The sequence below is a fragment of the Quercus robur genome, chromosome 4 (assembly GCF_932294415.1).
Source record: "Quercus robur chromosome 4, dhQueRobu3.1, whole genome shotgun sequence".
Lineage (NCBI taxonomy): Eukaryota > Viridiplantae > Streptophyta > Magnoliopsida > Fagales > Fagaceae > Quercus > Quercus robur.
The window spans coordinates 72,250,162-72,263,328 of NC_065537.1; the positions used below are offsets into that span (position 1 = coordinate 72,250,162).

Consider the following 13,167-nt stretch of genomic DNA (forward strand, 5'->3'; position numbering starts at 1 on the left):
TGATTGTAATTTTGTTCAATTTTATGTACCCTGTATTTCATGTGGGTTTTATTTGTAAGGGTTGTGTGAAAGAGAGAGAGAGTGTGTGAAGACTCAAGGCAATTGAAGACTAAAGCTGTTTTTGCGGGTAGCTCGCGAGTAAGCTTCCCGTAAAATGGAGCATGTGCCCTACACATGACTGGAATGCGAAGAGTTAGGACAGAATGGAGATAGCTTGTTTTCGTGAGTGTTTCGCGGGTAAGGCCTTCCTACGAGATACCCGCAAAATATTCTATTTTACTGAACTGTCATTTCTGATACACACTTTCTGTACCTATACTATATGTACCCACATTACCCACAGATGTTGAGGAGTGCTTCTGAGAGAAAATCCTAGCCACAAATCTTGAGAGTTAGAGATTGTTATACCCACAATTCTTTACACAATTCATTGTGAATTTTCCTTAACTCCTACCTCTCCATTTTCATGTCCTTGAGAGGTTGATAGTCCAAACACTTACCACACCCTTTCAGAGTGTCAAGTGAGGTTTTGATGCAAGCTTTGGCAGATGCAATCGGGCGTATTGCCGGATTTGGAGAGCTAACAAGACACATTCCGAGAAGTCTTGTTGGAGTAGGAGTTTGGAGGGCTTAGGTGCATTGGGTAGATTAGGCTTGGAGGGTCTCTTGCTATTCGTGTATCCCAACTGATTGTCTAGTGGATTGATTATCGCTTGGAGGGCGGCGAAGAGGTTTTTTGTCGAGTTATTCGGTTTCCTCTTCGATAACACATCAGCGTGTTATCTTGTATTTGTATTCTTCTTCCCTACTCTTTTACCTTTCAGTTTACTGCTATGTTATAATGAATATAGGTTAGAGTAGTTTTTGTGTTTATTCGCTTGCATTTACTCTATTCCGCACTTAGTATAAGTTAGAGTAAAATCAACGAGCCGTAACTTTAATTTGGGGGTCTAAACAACTCTTGTGTTTTCAACACATTTTCGAGCTTTTAATATATATAAATCCCGGCCTTGTTACAAAATTGGCTTTCATGGGATCACCGTGGGTATGTGATCTTTCTTGATGACTTTTATGGATCCGTAAATCGATTTATAAAGGTGATGGTTGTATGAAGATTAGTCCAAGATGTCTAATTTCTGTGTTGTTCAGATTTATCAGTAACAAGTCTTCCAAGGTGTGGTCAAGGGCCAGATAAATTTTAGTCTTTTCATAGGCCGGCCCATGTGCATCACAGACTGAACTTGTGTTGTTTATGCAATGTGCCTGCCCTTTAACTCAAAAGATGGAGATTTGAAAACTTAGATGTTAAAAATATTAAGAAGTGTCAATCAATTGAATCATAAGGCTTTTAGGGTAAGGAATAGTTTTTGGTTTCTACTAATTTTAAGTTTTTATTATAAAAATATATACCACAAATTTGTCACCTTTTTGGGGGAAAAAAACTCTAAAGAAAAATTCACAATCTTTGAAAAATTAAAATGAGATAGTGGAATAAAAGCCAGCGTTCCTTCAATTTGGCTTCTCAAAAACAAAAAAGTTTCAACTTTAATTGATTCAATGTGTTAAATATATAAACAATTGAACAAATAAGAGTACCTAAAAGCATGTCCTATATTAATAACCTTTGATGTTCTATTTAAGAAGTCGATCTCTTATTACGCAGTCAATATTTCTTTAATTTTTTGTAAACCTCATCACTTACGTAATAACCCCCCATCCACTGGGATTTGTGTAATTGTTATTATTTTCTAGAATGTTCATATTAGAAAATTTGTTTTCTTTGACCATTGACATATATCAACGTACCCATTCAGAATCACGTCTACATGCAAACCCTTCACATAAGATTATAAGCTTTAAATTAACCTTATAATAACTAATGTAATATTTTATTCAACAGTATCGCTCGGTCCAGGTTTCCTATAAATTTGGAATGCATTGCTTTGCATTTTCAGATAAGACTTTTACATAAAAGAGAGAGATTTCATTGCATTAATTTGCAGTTTTAATTTTGTACATTAATATTGTTCGTTCGACTTAGATATAAAGAGAGACAGTGCATTGCATTTGTACATTCTAGTTTCTACGATTTGATACACAAAGAAAGATAGAGAGATGGAGGCAACAAATGAAGTGAAACCTATAATCAAAGTGGCAGCAATATGTGGGTCTCTCCGTGAAGGTTCCTACCACCGAGGCCTCATTCAAGCTGGTACGTAATTTGTGTCACTTTTTTCTCTTATTTATTATAAATAGTTCTGATGACTAAAGATTTTTTTTTTTTCACAAAGTTTCTTTTATATATAATTGTTGAGCTGCCATATTATTATTGACTATAAATACACCAAGTTGAATTGAGTATTAAAAGTTCAAGTTTGTTCTCGAGTTGAGTTCATCAATTTGTTTATCAACAACTTAGTTCATTTATAACTTATTATGAAAAGAAATGTAATTAATTAAATTCATAATTTATCACCTTAAAAATTTGGGAAAAAAATGGGAAAAGAAAAAAAAATTCATATTAACCTTATAATAAATTTATAATTTAATGTTGTACCCTTTGAATAGGGTGAGATTTAATTAGTTATTTTTTGAAATCTTAAGATTTAATTTTTTTATTTATTAAAATATTAGGGTTTAGTTTTTTTACTTTTATAACAACAAGATTGGATTTGTTACACCCCTATAACTATAAGGTTTAAAATGAAAATTTCCCAAAAAATTATATATGTTCCTAGCTAGCATTATAAGTTGTACAACACATTAAGATAACGAAACAATTAATTCATTGATTTGCATGTCTCACAAGTCAATAAGAAGCTGTAGAAGAATTCACACTTAATTTTTGGCATTGTTACTTTAAAAAAAACATTGCATATGGATGAATAAGAACGTACTATTTACTAATTAAATTATCTTGACTTAGATTTTACCCATGTTTTATATAAGGATATTTATTTGTTGATTAGTTATTTCCTTAATTCTTCTGATGATAAATTTTTCTCTATGTGAAATGAGTTTTTGATATGATAAAAATTTGTTGTAGCAATCCAACTAAGCCAAGAGTCAGTCAAAGGAATTGATATAGAGTACGTAGAAATCGACCAGCTACCTTTGCTAAATACTGACCTTGAAGGCCAGGGAACATTTCCACCAGAAGTTGAAGATTTCCGTCAGAAAATAAAAGAAGCTGATAGTGTTCTTTTTGCTTCGCCTGAGTACAACTTTTCCTTCGCTGGTACCCCTCTTTTCTCTCATTCTCCAATATATTGAGCTTTTTCTGTGGAAATTGGCGTTTGCTAATTAATTCCGTTTAAGAATCTTGAGAAATGAAGTGCTTAAAGTGGTGTATTTTGCTGTGCATAGATGATTATTAAAATATAATTTATTCTTTGTAAAAATCATTATAATTTAACATAAATCTAAGAGAGTTGTGTTACAACCCCCCCCCCCCCCCCCCCCCCCCCCCAAAAAAAAAAAAAAAAAATCTAGTTTGAAGGATAAGTTTATGGTTTTATTAGAAATAATATAATTTCTGTCCATGTCTCATGTCTCATCTATTTTGAAATGAAATTTAATTTGATACCCAGAGAAAAAAATTGAAATATGTTTCTGATCACTTTTAAAAAAACAGAAAAAGAAAAAGAAAAGTTATCTATGCATGCATGCATGCCATAACAGACCAAACATTAATTAGAGCGTAAGAGAATTTTTAGAAAATCGCTTCTTTTTCTTTTCTCTAGGGACAGGTGAACCAAAAACTATTTTAATTAACAATGATTAGAGCATTAGCATTGGAAAATGCTAATGCTATTCTATTTTACAATTCTAAAAACCACTTTATCATTTATACCATCTTATTTTACAATACCTCCACATCCCAAAATTCTATTTCTATTAAAATATTATTTTTTAATATTTCTTTATTATTTCTTTATAACTGTCATTTTTTTTCGGACTCATTTCGTAGGCTTTCCAACAATCTTTTTTTTTACTCTCCTTCTCCCTCAATAGCAACACACAAGCCATCAACAACCACAGCCACCGCACCAAAAACCCAAGCCACTGATCAACTCAAGCCACCGATCAACCCATCAACAACCACAGCCACGGCACCAAAAACCCATCAGCACCTCAACCCATCAACAACCACTGCCGTGCAACCCATCAACAACCACAGCCACGGCACCTCAACCCATCAGTACCTCAACCCATCAACAACCACAACCACAACCACCGCACCAAAAAACCAAGCCACCAATCAACTCAAGCCACCGATCAACCCATCAACAACTACTGCCACCGCACCTCAACCCATCGGCACCTCAACCCATCAACAACCACAACCACGGCACCAAAAACCCAAGCCACCGATCAACTCAAGCCACCGATCCACGGCACCAAAATCCCAAGCCACCGATCCATGGCACCAAAAACCCAAGCCACCGATCCAAGGCACCAAAAACCTAAGCCACCGATCAACCCATCAGCACCTCAACCCATCGGCACCTCAACCCATCAACAACCACAACCACAGCCATGGCACCAAAAACCCATCAGCCCATGCCGCCGATTTGAAACCCATCGGAGCATACCCATTAAAAAAAATCATCACCGGTCACAGCAAAAAAAAAAAAAAAAAACAACCACCACAGCACCTCAACCCATCAACAGCCACAGAACCGCCGGATTGCAACCCACCGGAAAAACTAAGCCACTGTGATGTGTGATGTGTGATGTATTTTGGGAGGAAAATGGAGTTTGGGTCTGAAGAGAGGAGATAGCAGATGGAGAAAGAGAGATGTGATGTGTGATGTCTGTTGGGAAGAAAATGGAGTTTGGGTCTGAAGAGAGGAGAGTGCAGATGGAGGAAGAGAGGAGAGTGCAGATGGAGAAAGAGAGAAGGAAGAGAGAGAGGATAACTGAATAATGAGAGAGAGGAGAGATATTTCGGGGGAAAAGAGGGAATAAAAAAGTATTTTATTTTTAGAATACTTGCTACAGTACAATTCTATAGATAGAATTGTACTGTAGCACTATTGCAAAAAAATTTGCAATAGTTGAGTTTAGCATTGTCTGATGCAAAGGATTTTTAAGCCTAAAATGTCAAATTGGTCTTAGATATAGCATTAGCATTTTCCAATGCTAATGCTCTTAGAATCATACTTGGCAAATGTAGAAATTGGCACTTAATCGATTTATGGATTATACAAGATTTATTTAATTTAGGGTCAAGAAAAAGAATATTAGATTTCATATAATTTTAATTAAGCCAATTGAGTTTTCATGGACACATAACAGCAGTATAACTTACAATTTTTGTGCATGTATTGTGCTTTCTTTTCTTAGCACCTTTGAAGAATGCTGTTGACTGGGCATCTAGACCACCAAATGCTTGGGCTAACAAGGCTGCTGCCATTATAAGTACTGGAGGAAGTGGTGGTGGTGAACGAGCACAGTATCATCTTCGCCAAGTCGGAGTTTTTCTTGATATTCATTTCATTAATAAGCCATTGTTTTGCTTGAATGCATTCGAACCTCCTGCAAAGTTTGATAAAGATGGTAACTTGGTCAATGCAGAGACCAAAGACAGGTTGAAGGAAGTTCTTCTAGCCTTGCATGAATTTACTTTGCGCATTCAAGGCAAGTGACAAGATAATATGTGTGTAATTCTCAGACAGAAGGGGCAAAAATATATGATTTTTTTTTTTAATGCGATGGGGGTGAGGTTTGTATGGGTTATTATTTTCCTTTTTATTTTGGTTGTGCTGCAGTGGCATTTAATTATCTCAACTTATTGTAAATGTTTCTTTGGTATGTAATGTGGTAATAAAATTTTGTTCCCGTTTCTGAGAAATTATTGTTTTTCGTTAGCTAGATCTACACAATTTCTTTTGTTTATGGGTGCTAAATAATCAAGCCCAAGTGGGGAATAAAATGTGCAATTAACTAAAGTAAAAAAAAAAAAAAATACTAATGTTGCTTATTATATAGTGAATTAGTTGGCCTTTTTCTTTTTTTGGAAAAGGTTTGGAGAGAACACTTTTATTAGATGTGAAATTTGAAAATCTAGCTATTGGATTGCATGTTTTTATTATATCCTTCATACTTACAAAATTTTAAGAAAATTAAAGATTAATAACTATGTCATCAATCAAATATTTAAATTTCAAGTTTTTGTAGTATAAAATTATGCATAAAAAATAAGTTTATTAATCAAATAATAAATACTATTTGATTTAAACAAAATTTGATATGTATGTTCAGAACAAAAATTAAATACAATTCAATGGCTAGATTTACAAAATTCACATCCAATAAAAAGATAAAGGAGAAATTTGAAGTGGTTCTCTCCAAACTAGTTTGGTAAGAAACATTTTCCTTTTTTTTTTAGGCCTAAATTTTAATTTGTTGGTATTGAGGACCTTCAACTTTACAGGTATTTGCTATATTCTTAATAGTTTATATTAGTCGCTAACCCGTGCTATATATGGGAACATATCTATTTGTGCGGTAAACTAAAATAATTTTATAAAATCTTAAATTAATTAAGAAACTACATCATTGCGTGATTTGTTTTTGTATGACTTCAATTTGTGTTACAATTCGATGAAGAAGTCATTGCTTGAACGTGCAATGACTTATAAAAAATTTGTCAGATAATTTCAGATACCACAAAAAATAACTCAAAATTCAGATATTAAAACTTCTGAAAGACCAAAAAATATTAAAGAATAGGATGATTCACTGTTTAGAAATTATTGAAACAAAACAAGATATATATGATTAAACAATAGAGAAATATAAGAGAAATATAGGTTACATTTGAAAGAATAATCTAAGGCTATAACTATTGAAAAAAATCAAAAGATTCAGAACCTACAAATTATAGATAAATATGTATGTACATATATATATATATATATGTAAGTATGTATGTATGTATGTATGTGTGTGTGTGTGACTACACAAATTCAAATGTTAAAACTTCTAATACGCCAAAAAAGATATATAATTAAAGAATAAGTTATTAAAACAATTCAAAAAATATATGACTATTCAAAAGAGAAATATAAGAAAAAGAAAAAAGTACATGAACCTATAAAGCAATAAATTTTAAATTTTAACAGGACTAAACTTTAAATGAACCTTATCAGCATGTAACACACGCTAAAAAATGTTGAGCAGGAGCCCATGTTGAAATAATGAAAGTCATACCTCCTCTTAATATATCATATATAAGCTTTCTACCCAAGAAATTAACATACTTTCATATCGTGAGGTGAAGCAAAGACATATGCAGTAGTAGCAATCTTAAATTTCAATTATTGCAAGCTTTTTTATTTTGTAAAAAACGGCTATAGAGAGTTTAGTGATTCATGTACGAAAATTACTTTTGAAAAATACATGAAAAATCATAAAATAAATTAAAAAAAAAAAACAAAGTAGAGGAGAAGAAAATAATAGAAGAAGAGCTCATACCTTTACTCGGTTAAAAAAAAAGGGGGGTTTGCATTGCTTTTATAGTATTGATGATAAACCTCGCAAATTTGGAGATAAATTATCAACGTTTAGATTTGAGTTTGACTTGGACTTGTTAAAAAGATAGAGTTTTGCTCTTTGTTAAGTTTGGACTAAGCAAAAATAATTTTGTTTTAAAAAAATGACAATGATAAGTTTGAGTTCAAGTTGGATTTGTTAGAGAGATAGAATTTCAACCCTTGTTAAGTTTAGATTAAACAAAAATAATTTTATTTAAAAAAAAATGATAATGATGTGGCAAACTTTGGAGAGGTCAATAAAAAGTTAAAAGCTTTGGTTATATATATATATATATATAGACTATAAGATGAATTTATTATCTTAATATATTTTAAAGAATCAAATTAGATGTCTAAAATTTATGTACATAGATTAATCTTTTCCTTTGATTATTAGTAATTATGAATTGGTTATATTTGTTCGTTTATTTTAATGATATAAAACATATGTTTGTAGTTACATTTGTTCACAATTATTTATTTAATTTTTTTATTAATTAATATCTTTAGATTAATTTTATTTTTAATATTTTCTTGATAGTGACTCTGCCAATTTGACTAGCCTTACTTGCGGCTACAAGAGTCCTAAACCAACTGGGACTTAATTCGCAAGTCCTTGCTTTCCAGGATGTCTAACACCATGTGTAACTTGGTTTTGGACATCATGCATGTGTGACAAGATGGAGAGAGGGAAGTGAGAAAGAGGGAAAATTTTGGCTGAAATATTTTGAGAGAAGTGAGAAATGTTGAAGCCCAAATTTGCAACGGTAATATCACATGAGTTCTGAACTGATTTGACAACACACAGGTTATGAGCCCCACAAACTCCTTATATTTACGTTGTTACCATTGAGAATCAGTTCTCAATTTTTGAAAACACCCAATTGTTTTTTCTTGTTTCCATCACTCTATCTCAAATTTTTGAGTTTTGAGTGATAGAAACAAGTGTTAAAAACCAAGCCAAACACAAAAATTTTTGTGAGATCCATGCATTTTGAAAACCCAATTATGAAAATTGAGTGATATGATCCAAAATCCCATTGATCCAAACAGGCTCTTGGTTTCCAAAACCAAGTGGCAAAGTCACCGATTTTGATTGGCAAAGTCACCGATTTTGATTGCCAAAGTCAAGCCACGTTACAATTATCATGAAAAAGGCCTCATTATGATAGTCCTTGCCTAAGTGAATGGCATATATAAAACCTTTCAGCTAAAAAACCGTCCAGATGATTGGGTTAATTCATTATGATAGTCTTTATAAAATAAAAATTAAATTCAATAGTTAATTGGGTTACTTCATTATGATTCAACTTGATTTCAATGAAATTATTACATTGGATTAAATTCACAATTTTTTTTATTAATTTAAACTTGTGGAATAAGTGATAGTTAATTAAGATCTCTTACAAGCAAACAAGATAAACAGCAAGAATAAAAAGATCAAAGTAAACACACGAACACCAAATTTATGTGGTTCAACAAAAATTAGGGTAACATCCACTGACACATTCAGTAGTGTTTATTACAATGACTGCAAAACAAGTTACAAGACTACATATTATATGTATGAAACTAATTAACATGACACCCTGAAAAATTTTCCTCACGATTTCCAATTTAGGAGCAAGAGGAATCGTCATGCCAACAAGGACTAATTTCAAGTCCTTGCTAGAAACAAAGAAGCACATAGAAATTGTGAGAAAGTTTAAAAAATCAATGGACTTTTGATCATGAGAGAGTAGATTCAGAAGATATGCACACACAGAGTATTATCGTCTTCCACATGTATAGCATTTGACTCAGGAAGATTTGTCTGTACCACATAGAATCCAATTGCTTGAATGAGGAAGAAAATTAATGTACTGTTGCATAAATCTGGCGTGATGAATTTACTTCAATTACCACATCATTTTTGTTCCGCAACAGCCATATATACTCTCTCTGGTTCACATTGCATAGATCCAGTTTTCTTTAATGGTGGAGAGTATATATGGCTGTTGCGGAACAAAAATGATGTGGTAATTGAAGTAAATTCATCACGCCAGATTTCTGCAACAGTACATTTTCTTCCTCATCCAAGCATTTGGATTCTATGTGGTACAGACAAATCTATACCTTTCAAAAATGATGTGGTAATTGAAGTAAATATAGCGATATATGATTTTTTTTTTAATGCAATGGAGGTGAGGTTTGTATGGGTTATTATTTTCCTCTTTTATTTTGGTTATGCTGCAGTGGCATTTAATAGCTCAACTTTTTTTGTTAGAAACAATTTAATAGCTCAACTTATTGTAAATGTTTCTTTGGTATACAATGTGGTAATAAAATTTTGTTCCCGTTTCTGAGAAATTATTGTTTTTCGTTAGCTAGATCTACGCAATTTCTTTTGTTTATGGGTGCTAAATAATCAAGCCCAAGTGGGGAATAAAATGTGCAATTAACTAAATTAAAATACTAATGTTGCCTATTATGTAGGGAATTAGTTGAGTTTTTATTTTTTATTTTTATTTTGAAAGGGTTTAGAGAGAAACTTTTCAAATTCTTCCAATAATTTTTTATTAGATGTGAATTTTGAAAATCTAATAATTGAATTGCATGTTTTTATTATATTCTCTATGCTTACAAAATTTCAAGAAAGTAAAAAATTAATAGCTATGTCATTAATCAAATGTTTAAATTTCAAGTTTTTGTAGTATAAAATTAAGTATAAAAAATATGTTTATTGATCAAATAGTAAATATTATCTGATTTGAATGAAATTTGATACTTATATTAAGAATATAAAGAAAATATAATTTAACAGTGAGATTTTCAAAATTCACATCTAATAAAAAGATAGAAGAAAAATTTGAAGTAGTTCTCTCCAAACTATTTTGGTGAGAAACATTTTTCCTTCTTTTTTTGGCCTCAATTTTAATTTGTTAGTGCTGAGGACCTTCAACTTTACAAGTATTTGCTATATTCTCAATAGTTAATACTATAACATGGATTTATTTTCTTAATATATTTTAAAGAATCAAATTAAATTTCTAAAATTTATGTACTTAGATTAATCTCTTCCTTTGATTATTAGTAACTATGCATTGATTATATTTGTTCCTTTATTTTAATGATATAAAACATATGTTTGTAGTTACATTTGTTTACAATTATTTATTCATTTTGTTATTTTTATCAATTAATATTTTAGGTTAATTTTACTTTTAATATTTACTTTTAATTTTGCCGACTGAAATCCTGACTCTGTCAATTTCACTTATATATATATATATATATATATATTTATATATTTTGACTAGTATTACCAATATGTTAGGACGGCTACAAGAGTCCTAAACCAACTGGGACTTAACTTTACAAGATGTCAAAAACCATGTATAACTTGGTTTTGGACATCGTGTGTGACTTTGATTTTGATTGCCAAAGTCAAACCACGTTACAATTATCATGGAAAAGGCCTCATTATGATAGTCCTTGCCTAAGTGAATGGCATATATTAAACCTTTCAGCTAAAAAAACCGTCCAGATGATTGGGTTAATTCATTATGATAGTTTTTATAAAATAAAAATTAAATTCAATAGTTAATTGGGTTACTTCATTATGAAATTATTATATTGGATTAAATTCACATTTTTATATTAACTTAAACTTGTGGAATAAGTGATAGTTAATTAAACAATAAAAATAAAAATATCAAAGTACACACAAGAACACCAAATTTCCGTGATTCACTTAAAACTAGGGTAACACATGTTCAATAGTATTTATTTATAATGACTGCAAAAAGAATTACAAGGACTACATATTATATGTATGAAATTAACATGACACCCTCAAAAAATTTCCTCACGATAGAAACAAAGGACTAATTTCGAGTCCTTGCTAGAAACAAAGAAGAAGATAGAAATTGTGAAAAAGTTTCAAAAATCGATGGACTCTTGATCTTGAGAGAGTAGAGTCAGAAGATATGCACAAACAGAGAGTATTATCATCTTCCACATGTGTAGCATTTGACTCGGAAGATTTATCTGTACCACATAGAATCCAGTTTCCTTGATGAGGAAGAAAATGTACTGTTGCATAAATCTGGTGTGATGAATTTACTTCAATTACCAAATCATTTTTGTTCCACAACAGCCATACTCCACCAGTAAAGAAAGCTGGATCTATGCGATGTGAACCAGAGAATCCAAGTTCCTCAACTTAATTGATGCTATATATGAAGCATGAAGGAGTATATAAATGAGGAGTGAATTCAAAAATCGATGGACTATTGATCTAGGAATTTTTCCTAGACTACCAGTTACCGTCTTTTCATTTTTCAATTTTAATGAGTGGCAATGATAGAACATTAACATGTAAAATGAACAAGAAGACAGTGCCAATGATCAGGATATGATGAGTCTTAACATACAATTGCACAAAAATGAGTTTTTCTTCTTAGTTTTGACCCTATCACCTCATCACTTACGTAATAGACTAACCCCACATGTCAACATACAAGAACTTTCTCTTTTCTTCTTACTCTATGATCACCTCATCAATGACGTAATTAATAATAGACTGACGTAATTAATAATAGACTAACCCCATCAATACTCTCCATCTCTCCCCACTATTCCTATTTGCATTATTTTCATTTGAAATAAATCTTTTCAGTAATGGTTCAGATTAAATATTACTATAACTACTCTTTGGTTGAATATATGTAAAAGTGGTACTCTTTGGTTGAATATATGTAAAAGTGGGAGAATGAAAATTGTTGAGGATAATAAAAAAGATTTTAGTTTTTGATCATGTATATTTAGTATAGATTTCAGAAAATAAAAAAGTGGTAGAATAAAATTAAGTCACTAGTATTATACCTTTATTGTAGATTGAAACAATGAGATAATGGGTCAGTTTTGTAATTTCGTGTTTACACCCATTTTCTCCCTTTTCAGACAGCAAAATACAAAATAGGGTCATTTTCATTTCAAGCATGTCCATTTCATCTATTTAATGGTTCAAATTTAATTTTTTAGATCTTACAAAATACATGTTGTTGCATCATTTAAAATTTTAAAATGATTCAAATTATACACTTAGATTTGTAAAATGTAATTGGGATATTGTAATAAATAAATGAATAAATCTTGAAATGAAAGAGGAATTTTTCATGAAAGAAAAAGTTAACAAATACCTTAAGAACATTGACGTAGGAAATATTTTTTAAAAATTTTATGTAAAAGGAAAAAAAACTATTTTTTTTTATAAATTTTAATATTTTTCATATTTCGAAAACTTTCTAATTTGGAGACCCTTCCACGAAACAAAGGAATGGCATGACATCTATAACTATAAACTTTTACTGGTCAAAGGTCAAACCCATCCAAGCAGACAAAGACAAACGCAAAAAAAACCATTCAAAAATTCTAATACCACCAAAACATATTAATAGAATATATAAATATGCATAACTTTATATCACAACTTATCATGTAGAGAGTTATAAATGGTGTAAGTGTGATAGTATGTCATGTAAAGATACATTTCTATCATTCACAACTCGCCACATAACAAATTGTGACACTTAATTATATATTTTTATGTGTCCATAGTATTTTTCACCAAAATATGCACGCT

At 31.1% G+C, this 13,167-nt stretch overlaps 1 protein-coding gene across 1 annotated transcript; it reads left to right on the forward strand.

Annotated features, from left to right (window-relative positions):
• The first annotated feature begins 1,957 nt into the window (after window positions 1-1,957).
• On the forward strand, window positions 1,958-5,857 carry LOC126723597 (NADPH:quinone oxidoreductase-like). The gene is made up of 3 exons (XM_050427171.1): window positions 1,958-2,212; window positions 3,047-3,238; window positions 5,350-5,857. The coding sequence occupies exons 1-3, from the start codon at window positions 2,116-2,118 to the stop codon at window positions 5,649-5,651; spliced, it is 591 nt and encodes a 196-aa protein (XP_050283128.1). The 5' UTR covers window positions 1,958-2,115; the 3' UTR covers window positions 5,652-5,857.
• Window positions 5,858-13,167: the final 7,310 nt, after the last annotated feature.